The sequence below is a fragment of the Meles meles genome, chromosome 5 (genome assembly GCF_922984935.1).
Source record: "Meles meles chromosome 5, mMelMel3.1 paternal haplotype, whole genome shotgun sequence".
Classification (NCBI taxonomy): Eukaryota; Metazoa; Chordata; class Mammalia; order Carnivora; family Mustelidae; genus Meles; species Meles meles.
Window position 1 is genome coordinate 2789524 of NC_060070.1, and position 17879 is coordinate 2807402.

The 17879-nt window shown below is 56.5% G+C and overlaps 1 protein-coding gene across 3 annotated transcripts in view; it reads left to right on the forward strand.

Moving 5' to 3' along the window:
- RPS6KA2 (ribosomal protein S6 kinase A2) overlaps positions 1-17879 on the forward strand; it is a 308891-nt gene that overhangs the window by 256919 nt on the left and 34093 nt on the right. For all 3 annotated transcript variants that reach the window (XM_046005543.1, XM_046005545.1, XM_046005544.1), the window contains 3 exons: positions 4435-4505; positions 7452-7540; positions 15311-15375. In XM_046005543.1, the coding sequence (XP_045861499.1) occupies positions 4435-4505; positions 7452-7540; positions 15311-15375 (225 nt within the window). The remainder of the gene's footprint in view (positions 1-4434; positions 4506-7451; positions 7541-15310; positions 15376-17879) is intronic.

Genomic DNA, 17879 nt, shown 5'->3' on the forward strand with positions numbered 1-17879 from the left:
TAGCTTAGTTCTGTGTTGTGTCTTCCTGGCACTCTGGCCAGTTGCTGTCACCAGTCTGTCATTTTCTGCTGTCATCATCGCAGAGCGTCTCCCCGGCACAGGCATCCCCATGACCTTCCGCGTGGACGCCCATCACAGACAACACTGCCCAGGCTCAGTGAGCTCCGTGCCCCGTGGGGGGTGACACGGCTGTGGGCCCCCCAGCCTACCCTCCACCTGGGTCCCCTGCCCTTCCTTGTCCCAAAGCTACAAGAATGCTCTGGAGTTTGGGGAATATCACACAGAGGTTGGTTCTTGGCTTTTCTAAGGGAGACCTGGTTCTGCGGCATCATTGACACACCGGGGACTGCGGGTGCTGGGCGTTTCCTACTGGACGGGTGGCATCATTTTTGTCGAAAGAACCCCACAGTCGGTGTCTCACCGCAGCCAGGGGAGCACAGGGCGCAGGTTCCAGCCCTGTGGTTTCCCTCGGTGGCCGGAAGCAGGAGGAAGTCTCGCAGCACTCAGAGTTTGTAAGGCGCCTTCGCATTTCATCTGAATCAAAAAAATCTCGACGTTACGTGAAGAGACTCTTTTCTCCGATTCTAGACGTGGAAATAAGGCTCTTCGGTGGTGGGTTTAAGATCACATCATGGTTCTACGGCCACATCTTCATTTCGTCCTGGCCACCAAGCCCTTCGGCCCCAAGAGGCACGAACTTGCTGCCAGACATCAGGATTCCTGCGTTCGGCACTCCCGGACAACCCCAGCAATGACTTCCAAATTGCCACTTGCAATGGAAGGACGGGTCTAGTGTGGCCTTCAGTGTTGTGTCTGAGCTTGGCTCCGCAGGGAGATCCGTTGAGGACGTGTTGTGTTTACAAGGTGCCCTCCTCTGGCTTTGTTACGGGGGGAGAGCCAGGGAGGGAGCAGCCCGCGTACGAGCTTCATGCTGCGGGGGCCGCTGCCCATCCCTGTGCTTCTCCACTGAGGAACGACACCCGTGTCCTCCGATGACCCCCAAGTGCCCTCCCGAGAGATGGTGTGAAGACACCTACATCGATGGGGGAGATCCTCGTCCTTGAACAAAATTGAACGTCTGAAGTTAGGTGCTTGTAACCGGCCGAGAACGTACGCCCCAGCGATGGTCTCCGTTGCTGCGGCCGGGCATCAGCATCCCCGCACCGGTCCGGAGCGCGGTCTTCAGGAGGACGTGGGGGCTGCGTTCTGTGTGCGCTGTGAAGGCGTCTCCTGGGTGCTGCGGCGTGCCACGTGACCGCCCCGGGGTGCTTCTCCCGCTCTCCAGCACCGCACGTGTCGGGTGTCCACCGCGGCCGTCTGTGCCGACCGTCCGTCTGCAGCAGCCCCGTTTTCAGATGAACACGCAGCTCCTGCGTTCGTGTTTCAGACTGTCCGTCCGCCGAGTCACTCAAACTGTATCTCTGTATCAAACTCCTCTCTTCCAGAGGAGCTTCTCAGTCCGCGGCTCCCGGCACCGTCTGGGCTCCTCTGTGTCGGGGCCGCAGGTCTGGGCCCTCTCTTCAGCTTCCTGGGATCCCTGTAGACAGGGATTCAAGCCCAGCGCTGCCGAGGTTTGGAGCTGGATGGTTCTCTGGGTGGAGGCTGTCCTATGCATTGTAGGGAGGGAAGCGGCATCCCTTCCTCCACTCTGGCATCAGCCCCTGCGGTCCCGACCCCCAGAACTGTGCCCAGACCTCGGGAAGTTTCCCCTGGGGGGCAGAGACGCTCCCAGTGGAGAAGCACTACTTTAGATTCACCAAACATTTATCTTCCTGGAAACCCCGTAATCACTCGCAGCGAAGCTTTCCCCGTCTCTTCGGGCTCCCTCCGTGCTCTCAGCGCCCTTGGAGCTGACCTGTGAATGCGTCCCCCGGGGCAGCCCCGGCTCCTGCGCTGAAGCATGAGACCCCACGGCAAGCCACGGTTTGTATTCGTTTGCCCGGGAAACCTTGGCCAGTCTCAGTTCCGTCCGGCACTGGACCGAAACTCTTACTATGTCTAATGTCCCAGGAGAACTCACCAGAAGGCCCTGATTTACTGACGTAGTAAGTACTGAGACGTTCCTTGTTGAGAAGAGTAGTACTGAAACGATGTCCTTTGTCCTCGTGGAAGCGAAGCCAAAGCAGAGACACGTGTGGGCCAAGAAGATACACGGCTTCCCCACCATCACCGGCACCGTCGTCATCCTCATTACCAAGTAGCATCCGTTGAACTCGCACGTACGCCGCTGCGCTGGGTGTTCACAAAGGGTTCAGGATTTCCCACTGTGCTGCGCGGGGAGGAGCGGCGTAGAAGGCAGGTGGGCAGGCTGGAGGGAGAGAAACACAAGGGATGGGCTCCCGGGCGCCGTAGTCCAAGCGGAGAAGGAATCCATAGGAAACGTGTGCAAGTTGCTGGTTGAGTCGTCGTAAATAGTTACCCGACGCGCAGACTTTGGGACGGGCTCCGTTTCATAGCACTGAGCAACAGCTTCCTGGTTTCACGTGGCCTAAGAGGCATTCCCTTGAAATGGAATTTCATTCATAGTAGACTCAAGAAAGGACGGACAGAGGGGGCAGAGGATAGACCCAAACTAGGAAGAGAATGTTCTTTGCTGATAGGGTTCTATCTTAAGAAGTATTTTAATTTCTGGGATCAACTTGCAAACCTTCATCCTGTTTGGGGACGAGCAGCTCGCCTGTCCGAGCGTTCTGCCTTCCAGTTTGGTTGTGTTTGTCCACTTTCCCATTCTCTCCGGGACTCTCTCCATCCCAGTTTTTATGACTTTCGTCTTGACCTGTCGGCCGTGGTCTGTTCTGTGCGCCCTCGTCGAACGAGTGAGCCCGGGACAGACACGCAGTGAGCAGGAACCTTTAAATTTCTTTTAAAATGTTACTTTGCCAAAGCAAACCGAGAGGATTCGTAAAGCCTTAACCGCGTGCATTTCTTTAATTTGTGATTTCACTCCTGGTAGTACATCGCAGGGACAGCTCCAAATCTTAGGAAAGCTATTATGTACATCCCAGCATTACTTACAATAGCAGGAAATTGGAAACGCTCTAAGTGTCCAACAACAGATAAACGTATTTTGGTACATCCACACAGAAAGTGATATGATGAAGGTTTTATAATCAGTATGGGAAGTTTTTATCTTATTCTGTGAAAAGTGAGTATATAAAACCATGTTTAAAAAAAAACAGCTTCAAGAAAGAACTAGAAGGAAATAACGTGTTAATTGTGGCTTTCTTTGAGGAATGGGATTCTGGGCTATGGTTCTGGCCTTTCTACTTTGATGTGTTTCCCAAGATTTTCATAATGCAGAGGAAAAGTACTATAGAACAAATTTTAAAGGGACAGAGAGATGCCGTCAAAATCAAAAGTAAGGCAAATGTAATAAGATCCTACAAATTCCTGCACTGAGGCTGTTTTCTTATATGTAAACCTTTGAACCACATGGGGATGAGGGGCGCTGACCCCTGAAGGTCGTCAAAAATCCACGTGTAACTTTTGACTCCCCTCAAAATTAACTAACAATAACCTGGCATTGGCCAGAAGCCTTACGGTAACATAAAGAGTAGATTAATCCACATTTCATACATTTATGTATCGCATGCTGTATCCTGACAATACGTAAGCTCGAGAAGAGACAGTCATTAGGAAAATCGTAAGGGCAAATGTATTTACAGTACAGGACCACATTAGCAGAAAGGCCCATGCATCCGCGTGGGTATCTCACCACTGTGCCGCTGGCGTCTGTGTGGTCCACGGCTCTACAGTAATTTGGAATGACACGAGGACACGGCCGGGGACCGAGGCTGTGGCCCGTTTCAGTTAGATTCAGTGCCCTGTGTCCGGGACGGGGTTTGGTGGTGTTGCTGCCCGCGTTCCTTCCTTCGGAAGGGGTCAGCGCTGCACTTGTCGTCGGGGGTTTTGGGTGAGAGAGAAGTCTTGCTCGGGGAAGGCTGACCCTCACTCCATCTTTATCACGGAGCCCACCCGGCCAGAGGTCCACTTACTGTTTTCAGTGCATGGCGGCCGGTATCGGAGATGGTTTTGGTGCCATCGTGTTTTCACCAGGTGCTCCAAACGGACCGAAGTCATTCTGCCCTGGTCCCCTCAACAGCACCCACCGGAGAAGGACGGGGTCCTGCACCAACCCCGCAGACACTGCCCAGCCCAACCGCCATCCTTCACACCCCTCCGCCTCCGCAGCCCTCAGCCCCTCCCCCACTGCAGTCTCATTACTCCTGGTGTTTACCGCCTGCCCGCCTGCCCACTGAGCTCAGGCCGTTGTGCTGCTCATGGACACCGCGCGTGTCGGCCAGCACCTCGGCTTAGCACATCGGGATTGGGAACAGATAAATGAACTTTGGTTGCGTTTTGCCTTCCGGGCTCTCTGCTATTCCACCCGGGCGGTCTGGACCCTCACTCTCCCCATTCTGTGTTGCTCTGCAGTTCGAGATGCTCACGGGATCGCTGCCATTCCAGGGGAAGGACAGGAAGGAGACCATGGCCCTCATCCTCAAGTGAGTACGAGACACCTGCCCTCGGAGACCCGTCCAACACTCGTTCACGGCTTCTGATATCGGGGCTTCCTTCTTGGAACCCAGGTCATGGCGTAGGCGTTAGCAATCGCCATAAGGAGCATTCTTGGCGTTTTAAGTACAGTGGACAGTGTGAGTGGGATCGCTGAGGGGTCCTGATGACGTCTTCCACCACAGATAACATTTCCCATCAGTGAAAACTGCTTCCGTTGTCCAGTGCAGGGGTTTTAGGTGTGATTAGTGACCTTCACAAACGAAGTTCAGATTCAGGAGGGCAGAAGGAATAGGGGCTCCAGAGAGAACGCAGCGGGGGGTCCTCTTTCTTTCTCTACCTCTTAACCCCGTTTGTGCAGGTACCCGAGCTCTCTTGCCTGACGTTGGCAGGAGCCATGTTGCCCATGTAACAGAATACAAACAAGTTTTCTGTTCAATTCTCAGGAAGAATCATGTACCGTGCAAATGCGTTTTGCTCTTAGGATTCTAGAGAGAAGCCTAAACCCAGTGCTGGTCTCGCTGTAACACCTCAGATGTGAGCAGGTTCCACCTAAGCATGACGTCGCAGGGAGAGATCTGGGAGGAGGAAACAGGAGCGTGGTGGGAGCAGGGCTGCTGCTGGGGATGGGGACAACCCGGGTCCAGACCGAGGGCCCCCTGCTGTGCGAGGACGTGGACTCCTGCACCGGAAGGACTCTCCGTAAAGCTACTGGTCCTCACAAGCAGCTCTCTCAGACGCTGCCGATGGACTTTTGTGAAAGTGAGAGGCACCTAAAAAGCTTAAGTTTTTGTAGGTCACCCCATTGTTTCAACGGAAGGAGAGAAGTTAGTGCAGGAAACCCCACAGGGAGGATTTGATCAGGGTCTTCCGGTATCACGTGACCCTCGTTGGACCGACATGTGTATGGCTGTGGTCTGTTGTCTGGTTTGGTTATCTCTGTTTCTCTTCATGTTAAGGGGGAACAAGATCTTTACTTGTTCTAAAAGTAGAATCATTCCCTGCAGCTAATCCTAGGTGTGGACTCCTGACTTGTCACTTCTCACTTGGGAGCAGCTGAGCGCTCCTGGACGGGCAGCCTGGGGTCCCACGGGTCCTGAGCACGATCTGAGGATCCCCGGGGGTCTGACTCCCTGCCGGGGCCCGCAGGCTCCTCCTGGGGCTGCTCCGATACCTCGGCTACTGTACGTGATGCCGCTGTCAACGCAGGGTGTGTCTGTCCCTCGAGTTAGTGTTTTTGTGTTCTTTGTGCTCAGGGACACGTGGCCGTGTCACGGCCGGGTCATAGGGCAGTTCCATTTTTACCTCCCTGAGGAACCTCCGCACGTTCCTAAAGTGGCGGCACCAGCTTGCAGTCCCATAGGGCAAGAGGGTTCCCCTTTCTGCACGTCCTCCACATCCTTGCCGACTTGTTTCTTCTGTTTGGGGTTTAGTCTTTCTGGCCGTGTGCCGTGAAGTCTCACTGTGCTTTCCGTTTCGTTTCCCTGATGAGGAGTGACGTGGAGCATCTTTTCTCGTGTCTGTCCACCATCCGGTTTTTTCTTTGGAGGAATATCTGTTCATGTCTTCTGCCCATTTTTTTTTAATTGTCTTATTTGTCTGGGGTATGTTGAGTCATATCTGTTCTTTATGTATTTGGGTACTGACCTTTTATCAGATGCGCCAGTTGAAGACGTCTTCTCCCGTTCTGTAGTTTGCCTTTTAGCTTTGTTGGTTCGTTCCTTGTGCAAAAGATTTGTTTTGAGATAGTCCCAATAGTTTATTTTTCCTTTTATTTCCCTTGCCTTAGGAGACACATCTCCTAAGGCAATGTTGCGAGGGCCCATGTCAGACCTTACTGCCTGCACGCTCTTCAAGGATTTTTTATGGTTTCAGGTCTCACATTTAGGTCTTTCATCCATTTTGAGTTTATTTTTGTGTGTGGTGCAAGAAAATGGTCCAGTTTCATTCTTCTGCATGGTGCTGTCCGGTTTTCCAATACCGTGTGTTGAAGAGATGGTCTTTTTCCCATTGGCTGTTCTTTCCTGCTCTGTCAAAGATTAATTGACCATATAATTGTGGGTCTATTTCTGGGCTTTCTAGTTTGTTCCGTTGAGCCACGTGTCTATTTTTGTGCCAGTACCGTACTGTTTGGATGACGACAGCTTTGTAACATAACTTGAAATCTGGAATCGTGATGCCTCCAGATTGGTTCTTCTTTTTTCAGATTGTTTTGGCAATTGGAGGTCTTTTGTGGTTCCACACAAATTTTAGGGTTTTTGTTCTAGTTCTGTGAAGTCCCAGATTTTTCTTCACGGTATTGCAACCGATTGAACAGAGACAGATAAAAGGATCTGGCTATTGGGCACCGGGTGGCTCAGTTGGTAAACTCTTCGGTTTCAGCTCGGGTCATGATCTCAGGGTCCTGGGATCAAGTCCTGCATCGGGCTCTCTGCTTGGTGCTGAATCTGCAAAAGCCTCTCTCTCCCTCTGCCCCTTCCCACCCCCCTACACACACATGCTCTTTCTCTCTCTCTCAGATAAGTCAATCTTTTAAAAGAAATGTATCTGGCTGCTGTCATTTAACCCAGAAGAGATTCCCAACATGTAAACAATAGCACTCTTGTAGCCAAAGCCTTTTGTTGTTATTCTGGAAAACATAATTCAGTTCCATTAAAAATGTTACTTATGTTAATGGGATTTTTATTGTTTATTTTTAATGTTCGTACTATTTTTAAGAGAATTATTAAATAGCTACTATACAGATTTCTCCTGTAGAACCCACCTAAACAGAAGCTCTTTGTTGCCCTCCATGACTTCCAAAACTGTGAAGGAGTCCTCAGACCAAGAGTCTGGGTGCTGCTTCTCTGGGTGTTGATGCGGACCAAGCAGGGCCCCAGAGTGCCGAGAAAACTCTGGTCATCCTTCCCATCCCAAACTCCAACTCTGTTTTGCAGAGCCAAGCTGGGCATGCCACAGTTCCTCAGCATGGAGGCCCAGAGTCTGCTGAGAGCCCTCTTCAAGCGGAACCCGTGCAACCGACTGGGTAAGAGTCCCACCACCCCGTAGACGGCAGGGGCTGCCCGCCACCTGCTCCCCTCTTGTCTGGCTACACAGTTGTCCAAGTTCCCTGAAAGCGAAGGTCCTGAAGCAGGGGTACAAATACTGTCCTGTGTCCTTGCTCCAAGGGTCTCCAAAACCCAGTCGCTGGCCAAGTCCTATGGGCTCTTTTCTGTAAGTCCCCGTTTCTGCACAAAATGGTAGCACTTTTCCCTTCCATTTTAGAACCCCATACACTAAGGACAGAACAGTTGAAAGCTGCGTCTTATTTAATCCCTCTTAAATGAATAAATCTCAACATATATTAAAATCAAGATTTACATGAACGTTAACTAAGTACTAACCCGTTTTCAAAATAATTCTTTGCAAAAGTTTCCCTAGTTGCTTTTCAGTGGTGTTTCTCCTACAAATGAATTCTTGCGTAGATCGCCCACGCGTCGCCCCCGCTGCCGAGTCGTCCTTGCGCACTCGCGGGGCCTCACTTCTTGACGTCACGGGTGCTGGTGCGTGTGCCCGGCGTAGTGACACGAGGTCAGTGACGCGGTGGCGCCTTCCAGGCAGAAGCAGGTGCCGCGCAGAGTGGGACCTGGAGAACAAGGACACAGGCGTCGGGTTTCCACCCACACGGTGGCAGACACTGGCTAGCGGAACGGAGAGTGTGGCCCCCCTCTCCCCGCCGCCGTCGTTGTCGAGACAGCAGATGGGGCGACATTTTAACGCTTCGGCAAAACCCACCAATGCTTTAAACTACGTACAATGCTTTACTCAGAAATTTTGCTTCTAGAAGTCTATCGAGCATGTAAGTTACACGTGTTAAGAAATACTTGTTGATGAACTTTCTGTTTCGCAAAGGCCTGGAGATAAGGTGACTGTCCGTCAGTAAGGACACAATTGGGTAAATTATGGCACATCTGTACCAGACCTAGGGCACATTTAATGGAGTAAGTGAGGGGCACCTGGGTGGTTCAGTGGGAGTCGTCCTCTCCCTCTGCCCCCATTCATGCTCGCTCGCTGTCTCTCTCTCAAATAATTAAATAACTAAATGGGACCAGCCGTCCCCCGGTGTCTCCACTATGACGCGGGTGACATCTCGGTTGGGTAATTCTTTCGCGGTGAGAACCATCTTGGACTGTAGGACATCAGGCAGCATCTTGCTCTCTCCCTAGATGCCTCCCTCCCCCCTGCCGTAGCAAAGCGAACTGTGTCTAGATGTGGCCCTGGGGCGGTGCCCCCACTGACCCCCGGGAGACCCACTGCTCCGTAAACTCTGCCTGGGGAGATGCCGGGATGGAGCCACCCACATTGATGAGTAGCTGCAGAGTCTAAACGGATCCCAGAGCCGGTGTCTGCCAGGGGGTGTGGGGAGAGCCCTGTGGGCCCTTCTCCGACACCCGCCTCGCACAGTCCCCCAGATGGCATCTGTTAAAATGACCGCTGTCAAATGACTCTGATCACAACCACCCAGCGTGATCACTGCACACACCTTACAGGCCGCCCCAAACAGAGCCCCAGAGACCAGGCCCTAGAGGCAGGGGCTGCTCACTCTGGCCAGAGGCCTTCTGCGGACAGCAGCTGTGGTCACTGGGCTGCCGAGCCATCAGGGACCAGCGGGGATGGCAGGGGGCACATGGCGGTCTCCACTGGGCTTTGCTCCACACTGACATTCAGAGACTGATCGGGCATATATGGGTTTGAGTCACGATCTGGAGGAACCTTGAGCGAAACAGAATCCCTCCACCTTGTTGTTACCGTGCACCTCAGCGAAGCCCCACATGGGACCTAAAGACGCCAGCTAAGAATCATCCCGGGCCCTCCCGTCCTGGCTCTGACGGGGCGAGGCCAGGGCCCCGATTCTGAATGACCCAGCTCCGGCAGGTGCCACACCACATCCTTGGGGACTCCCCTTGCTTGGTCCCTGGCCATGTGTGCCCCACAAACAGCAGCTCCGGAGAGCCAGAAGGGCCCGTGCTCTCTCCACATCGACGGTCTCCCTGGATCTGCCGTGGGGCTGCCTCCAGCAAGGCCTCCATCACCGCAGAACCACCCTGTCCTGTGGGTGAGGGTCACGGGGACAGCAGGAGAACTCGGCCCCAGGAACACAGACGGGAGTGAGGGGCCTGCGTCCGCCGCTGCATCCGGGAATCGCTGTCCTGCTGCACTTTTATCAAATCCCACAGAGCCTGGCCTGGGGCTCCCCGAGAGAGAGCAGACCCTCCCCTTCATCGCTGTGCTTCCTGAGGAGGAGGTAGCCGCGCTTCTCCATCGTGAGAGGGAACCAAACAGCAAATGTGTCCCTCGATTCCGTCTGTTCACCGTCACGCCCTCTAATTTGTCTCTAAAAGCCACACCAACATCCTGATTGTTTGCCGGTTTCTGATCTGACTCTCCGGATCGTGAATGAATTGATTGCCTTTCATTACTGTCTCCATCCGAGTGGGAGTAACCCTGAAATGCTCCCTCCCTGTCCAGGGCCAGCCCGCACGGCAGCGTGGCCCGTCTTCACCCGCAGATCGCCTGCTTCCGAGTCTGGAGTGCACGAAAACGTCATTGCAAGTTGTTTCCACTCATTTCCGGACCGCCTCCCCCTCCGCAAGCCCACCCAGTTGGAGCCCCATGTTGTCTTGCCGACCCTCCAGGTGCCTGGGAGCACCTGCATTTCGATTCTGTGACTCCTTCCCCAGTGCTCCTCTCCCAGCCGGCGTGGACACGGCCTCTCCGCACAGCCAGGGGCAGCTCTCCTGTTCCTCCGCCCCAGCGGTTCTTTAACCAACCAGCGTCCCAGGCCTCGGTCCCCCGGGGAGGACGGTGGTGTGCGTGGAGCACTGCACTGAGAAAATCATTATCTCACTGAAATCCTCATGAGAGGCTTCCAGGTAGGGAAAGGGAGACGCTCAGATTTGCTCATGAGGGAGGTATACCTGTAAGAATTACTTAGAGTTGCAAAGCACAGAACACTTAAGTAACTTTATTTAAGCCAACAATTTAATTTTTCAAACTGCAGTCCATTTTTCTTGCAGTAATAAGTCACATGGCAGTACGGGTTAGAAGCAGCGGCTGGGCAGCCAAACCATAGTTCTCAAAAGCCCAGATATGCTTATCTTTTTAGTTTACCATCCTTCGGGCATTGCCTTTTCATCCTCATGAGTGGTGCCTTGTGATCACAAAGTGGCTGCCTCAGCTCCAGATGTCACATCCGGTTGAAAGGAGGTAATGGATGAGGACAGCTGTGTCTGCCTCTCTTACCAGGAAGGCAAAGCTTTCCTCAAACCCTGGGACTTCCCCGTACTTCTTGCTGACTAGAAACTATCGAATGGCACTTCTAACTAAAAGTGGGGGAAAAGTATCAGGAATGGGAGATTGGAAGTGGTTGTCTTATTGGCGGGCCTCCCTGGTCAGCTGCGGGGGTATTCAATAAAGACGAGCACGCCTGAGTGAGGTTTGGTGCCTGCCTTCCCCCAGCACCTCCAACCCCGTTTCTCACTCCTCTCCACGGACCTTATGGACCCGTTAGTAGGGCGGAGAGGGAGTGTGTAGTATGTAATCTAGAAATAATACGCAGCTGGTGGGGCTCCCCAGTGCTTTCTAGGCTCTGGGTGTGGCGACACCGTGGAGCACCACCACGGTCCTCCTCCTCACGGGGCCGCAGCGCAGCAGAAGACAGACTGGCATTCCCCGAGGAAGCAGCAGACGGAGAGCGAGAGGGAGAAGGCGGAGCTCATCGAACAGGAGAGAGGTTTGCTGGGACGTGGACAACGGGAAGTGTGGTCAGAGTGTGGGCGAGAGAGGGGGACTCGTGAGGAGCCCCGGGAGGCAGCACTGGGCCGACGGGCAGAGGGCGGCGATGCCAGGACCGCAGGCTGCCTGGCACTTACTTGCTGAGTGGCCTCGAGGAGATGGATGCCCCTCTCTGGGCCGGCTTCCCTGTCTGCCAGCTGAGGGCACGGCAGTGCCTGCTTCGTAGCACGGTCAGAAAGATGGAAAGAGCTGGAACCGTGCCTGACGTGCAGGACACAAATCCACACAGACGCGGAGAGAATCGGTGTGCCCGGTGTCGGGGGTGGGGGTCGCATCCGGACCGCTCGGCCACACTGCTTCCTTGGACGGCGTGGTCAAGACCAAGTTCTCGGGTCCGCTCAGACCGGTCCTCGGAGCCACGCCAAGCCAACGTTTTAGACCCTGAGTGAATGAAATCTTTAAGGGCCCTACTTCAAAACGGTGAAAAATAACGTGTAGACACCGAGTGAGCAGTGAAGACGTAAGAAGCAGACCTCGTGTTCACGTCCCTGGTGGCACGGCCCGGACATGACGGCGTGCGGTCGGGCGGAGCGCGGGGCTGCGAGGGCGGGAACGGGAAGCGAGCTTGTTCTGAACGTGCACCACGAATTCAACGTGAGGGCGCCTGGCTGCCTCAGCCGGGGCGACGTGGGACTCTGCATCTCGGGGTCGTGAGTTCGAGCCCCACGTTTCGGATAGAGGTGACACTTAAAAAAATTAAAATTAAAGATTGAAAAAAGAGAATTTGTAGTGGACGCCACGTGGCCCAGAAACAGCAGAGCAAACCCTTTGGCGGCATCTCAGAGGGCCCGGGCGTCAACGTCCCCAGCGCTGTCTGTGGCAATGAAGAAACAATGAAAATGTCTGGGGCAGATACCAAAGCCTTTTGAGAGTGTCTCCTGAGAAGGTAGAAGCCAGGTGACGACTGCCCCCCACCCCCAGTGACGGAGGTCGCCTTGGTAGGGCTGTGGGGCAGCGGGCAGACCCTCATCGGTGCCACAGGGCAAAACCCTGGTGCAGGCGGGGGACATGCTCACAGACGTGCACGGACGGAAGCACGTCCCACTGGGCGCGAGGTGACGCCCTCCACCACCGTGCAGAAGTGAGACGTGGGTCCCCGTGAACCCACTCGGGGATTATCCCATCAGCAGAGGGACCGCAGGTGACGTCGTGCTCGGACGTGGGTCCCCATGAATCCACTCGGGGATAGTCCCATCGGCAGAGAGACTGCAGGGACAGACGTACTCATGCTCCAGAGAGTGAGTTCTTGAATCAGCCGCTCCATTGAACTTTATAACTCATCTTGACCTGACATGGGAGGGCTTCATGAAGACTCACCAAGCCTCGTAAGAGACAAGGATCGTTCTTCGGTTCCGGACACTGCTGTCTGTAAGTACCTGCCCTTGTCCACTCTGTGCGACCCAGACAGGTCGCACCCCCGCCACCCTGGCTTGGGACAGAAGGAGGGACTTCGGGTCGGGCCGCACGGCCCCAGCTGTGATGTGGCGATGGGCACAGCCCTCCCGACTCTCCCTGCCCAGAACTCTGCCCGCCGGCACCCGCGTTCGGCTGACGTAGAACGGGGTCATCAGTGCAAAAAAACTCGCTTACCGCGCTTCAGGGGAGGATGAGTAACACTGGAGTCCAAGACAGTGCCCGTGTGTGCCCGGAAGGATGACGTAGGCCTTCGAGAACTGCGTGCGGAAATTCTTCTTTTTCACATTTTTTCCTTTTGGAACGCCTCTAGTTTTTGAGTAATAACCGAAGTGTGAATTAATTCGCCGTCGACTGTTTGCTGAGGCCTCAAAGCACCAACCTCACTGCAGCAGAAGAAAGAAGCTGCAAATAAAAACGCGCGGGGTGAGTCTCCGAGAAGCCAGCATGCGTCGGTGCGGAATTTGGACTTGCACCAAAAGCTGTTTCCTCTGCATCTCACTGGGCTTAAATTGCCCCAGACCACGTATTTGCAAACGACAAATGAGGATGAAATGGAACGGGTGCGAAATGCGGTGTGGATTCTCCGGAGATGTGTCGCCGACAGGTGACGCAGCCGGTGCGTGCCCCCTTGGGCTCTGAATGTGTGCTCGACCCACCCACCTCTGACCCACCCACGGTGCTTCCAGAAGCACCAAAGAGCTGAGACCAGTGCAGATCGGGAACTTTAATCCTCAGGACCAGAAGCGTTTCCCGTCCAGAGCTCTGGTCTTCAGGAGGAAGCCTGCCCACGGGATGGGCTGAAGGGGGGACCGTGCTGGGAGTCAGGCCGCCAACTCGTTCTCCATGGTTCCCGAGAGCGGTTGCTTGGGTACCTCTCATGGGCTGCTGGCCGCAGGGCTCAGATCTCGGAACAAGGGGGCCAGACTAGGAAACCCAGAGAAGTTCTTAGAAGGAGGTCCTCGCAGGATAGAACCCGTTTTTCTCTACTCATGCCGACCCTTCCGATACCAGATGTGTGGGTTTTCCACACCCACAAATTCTTCGCTTCCCAGGAGACACCAGCTTGGGTGTCTGGCACTAAGCACCCAGGGTTGGCCCAGACCCGGGCTCCGTCCCACTGCCTAGGGCATCCCCTGTGATTCTGACCAACCAGCTAGAAATTCGGGGCTTCCAAGACCCCTTCTTTGGTTCTGATACTCAGCAGGGGGCGACTTCCCGGTCTCCCACACCTTCCTGCTCCTGGTCCCTCCCATCTCAGCCGGCAGCCACCAGCACCCACCATCCTGGGATGCAGGCTGAACAGGGAGCCCGAGAGACCAGGCCTTGACCTGCAGCAGGGCTGGGACTATAGAGCCTGGGGTGCAGAACGGGGAGTCTGTGTCTCACAAACCACGTGACACGGAACCCCTGTCCCCAGACCTGAGACAGGAGTTGACTGGAGATGACCTCGCCCATGCGCCCGTCTCTCTTCCCACATCCCCGGGCCCCCGGCCCCCTCCCTCGCCCACTGAGGCTTCTCTCCCGCCTTCCCATCCCGGAGAAGGGCCTGAGAGTTTGGGTTCTCCTGAATTAACAGACTTACTTTTAGAGCAGCGTTAAGTTTACAGAAAAATGGAGCAGGAATTACAGGAAGTTCCCTCGTACCAGCCCCCCTACCCTGGCGCCCGGCCCCAGACAGGTCCCCTAACCGAAGCTGATGTCAGCGCGCGTTTGTTTTAACGGATGAGCCCCCGTGGGCAGCGTCCGCGTCAGGCCTCACGCTGCCTGTGCAGCTCCCGCAAACGTGTCACGATGTCACCGCAGCGGGCAGAGCAGGTTCCCTGCCCCAAGCCCTCCGCGCTCTGCAGGTTCAGCCCTCGCCTGCTCCCCTGTCCCAGGGGCAGCAAAGGAGAGAGAGAGGCCGGCACAGCGAGCAAACCGAGCAGAACTACTTCGGCGCCGTCTCCGGGGGCGGGTGTGGACGCCAGTGTCTCTGGGTCCCGCCCTGCTGTCTGCCCCTTCCCTGCAAACCAGAGCCGCCCGACAAGGCGCTCCACACTGCAGCCTGCCCTCCCGCTCCTCCCGCACGTCCCCCCTTCCGGAAGGCCATCCCGAGCTAGCGTTCGTGGGCTTCGGTGGGGCAGCTCGCAGGGGCAGTGGGGCTGGATGGCTCGGTCAGGAGAGCATGTGACTCTTGATCTTATTGGGTGTGAGTTCGAGCCCCATGTTGGGGATGTGCCTGCTTAGAGGGAGGGACGGAGGGAGGGACGGATGCCCACATGCAGCTGGGCTGTGAAGGCCTCCAGGTTCCCCAGCACTCCCCGCCCCCACAGCGGGAAGTCCAGCCTGCCCTGCCCCTGTCCCTGGCGCTGTTACAGGCCTCCGGGGCAGAACGTGGCTTCTGTGGGCTGTGAGGCCGGTGAGCAGGGCCCCTTCCCATAGGAGGAAGGCCTTGGGAGGTGCTCTGGGCACCCCCCAGCCCCTCGGGCTGCTGTGCAGAAGCTCTCGGAGGTAATGAAAGCAGGGGTTTGTTCTGATGCTCGTGTCTGCTTTGTCCCCCGCACAGGCGCTGGCGTGGACGGAGTGGAGGAGATCAAGCGGCACCCTTTCTTTGTGACCATAGACTGGAACGTAAGTCGTTCCCCCCAGGGCACGCGGGTGACGAGGGGGTGGGGTGCGGGGCGCACCAGCTTGGTGCAGACCAGAGGGGCCGTGGCCCTGTCCCCTGGCCAGGCTGCCCTCTCAGGGGCCTTCGGAGCAGCCTGGCATTTTACAGGCACAGACCGGGACCCACCTTGCTGCGGTACCGGGCCTGCAAGCCCTTTAATGCTTCAGAGACAGCGTCCGATGGCCCCCAGCCGCTCCCACCACTAAGGACAGAGCAGGGACCACCGTCGCTCAGCAACAGGGTACAGGGGCCCTTCAGGCCACTGGGCCACTGGGTGCTGCTTCTCTGGTTTTGGGGGCCTCTGGGGGGGTCTCCAGGCTGCTGGACCACTGGGCTGCTGCTTCTCTGGGTCTCGGGGTCCCTGTGCATCTCCAGGCCGCTGGATACTGCTTCTCTGGGTCTCGGGCCACTGTGGGTCTCCAGGCTGTGGAGTCGCTGGCCACTGGGCCGCTGGTTCTCTGGATCTCTGGCCCCTCTGGGTCTCCAGGCCCCTGGGCCACTGGGCTGCTCATTCTCTGGGTCTTGGAGCCCCTGTGGGTCTCCAGGCCACTGGGACGCTGGGATGCTGGTTTTCTGGGTCTCTGGGTGCCTGTGGGTCTCCAGACTATGGGGTCACTAGGTCTTTGGGCCCCTGGGGGTCTCCAGGCTGCACAGGCCTCTTCCGTGCTGAGGGCCTGGCATCTTGGGCTCTGGGAGGCCCTCCCGGTCTCTGGTTTTGGGCTCAGGCCGACGCAGCTGGCGCTCTCATAGAGTCCTGTAAGGAAACAAACATCCAGACTGTTAAAGACAAAGTCACTGGCTACACTTGTTAGCAACAAGGAGGACTTCCGTGGTGATGCGTTCAGGAACCACAGGTTCAGGCTCTGCCGTCGGAGGGAGAGATGGGGCTCAGGTCTGAGCTGCCGGGGCGGTGGGAGTTTTAGCGGGGCGGGGGGTGCCGATGTGAGGGGCTTCTGGCTGAAGCGACCTCGTAGGCCTTCTGCTGGTCACAGACCTGGGGCCCAGATGTCCCCGGGCAGGGGAGGGACCCATCACACGTCCAGTCTCTGCTTCCTTCTCCGGGCCGACGACATGCTGCCACTGGCCGCTGGCCGAGGGGTCCCGAGTCTCACTGCCACCAGCTGCTCGGGGCTGCCTTGGGACCCGTCAGCATGGGGAGCGGCCACCGCTGGGCCTTGTGTGCAGGGAGGGCGTCTGTCCACAGACGGCAGTGCCTTCTGGTCCTTTCCTGGGTGCACACAGCATATCTGGGGCTTCGTGTCCCGAGCTAATAAACCTTGGGAGATGCTGACAGGAGGCACACATACGTGACGTTGACGTCCTCTCCAGGATGGGGGCTATGAGCTGTGTTAGCCTTGCTGTCTGCCTTCGTCCTGTCCCCCCGGCGAGTTCCAGCGGCGGTGGCCCCGTGACAGTCTGCCCGGCCCCCAGGCTCACTTACCCCCAGAAGGTGCTGCCCCAAAGCTGGATGGAACCGGCTGTTCCCAGAGCTTCTGACCTCACCCCCCCTCCTCCTCTTCTGAATCGTCCCGCGGGGTGGGGGGTGTGCACCGGCTTCCTTAAAACCCGCCTCTGTGGTTCTGATTACGGAGCATTTACAGGGCTGGGATCCTTCCAACGCCGAGACCAGGGAGAGGCGCTCGGGAGGCAGGCGCACCTGTGACCTCCCTGCCAGGCCACGAGCCTGCTTGAAGGGCCGGGTCGGCATCAGCTTGCGTCCAGGAAAGTGGGAAGTGGAAACAGAGAAATGAAAGCGCCTGCCTGCCCGTGGACTCTCTCCTTCCTCAGCTTCCTGGAGCGTGGGCTTCGGAGGAGCTCGGCCGTCCCCCCCCACAGAGTGGTACCTGAGGATCTTTCCCAATCAGTTCTGAGCTCCACCCGGCACAGAAGCTCTGTCCCATGGTTTGTGATGAGGTCTCGGGCCAGGCGGCTGCGCCCTAGAGACGTTCTAGAGACGTCTCCCGGGCTCTGGGACAGCCGGCTTCCGAGGGGCCCCGACAGAGAGTAAGTAAGTGAGGGAGCGAGGGGGAGGCTCTCAGGACGGGACCCACCGCTCTCCCTCTCTCTCCGGGGCACTGCAGCCCCTGTTGACACAGCAGCCGAGAAAACAGGAGCCCGGGATGGCTGGGGTGGGGCTGGACAATGTGGGATGCAGGTCTGTGCGCTGCGGCCGGGAGGAGGGGGGAGGCCCAGCCACAGGGCCCCGGCACCCCTCCACACAGCAGCCTGGCTCGGGAGGGGCTGCTTGCGAGCTCTGTGGACAGATGCTTCTCTCGGCCAAGAAGGGGTGCCCCCCTGAAGACGGGGGCATTTGGAAGGGGCACCAAGAGAGCTCTGTGGAATGCTTGGAATTTCCATAGCACCGTGATGACCTTGAACACTACACAGGTTGGGCTAAGGTGCCTCCCAGAAAGCCCAGGTCGCCTCGGGAGCTCGGAGCAGAAGCCCGGCGTCTTCCAGCGGCGTT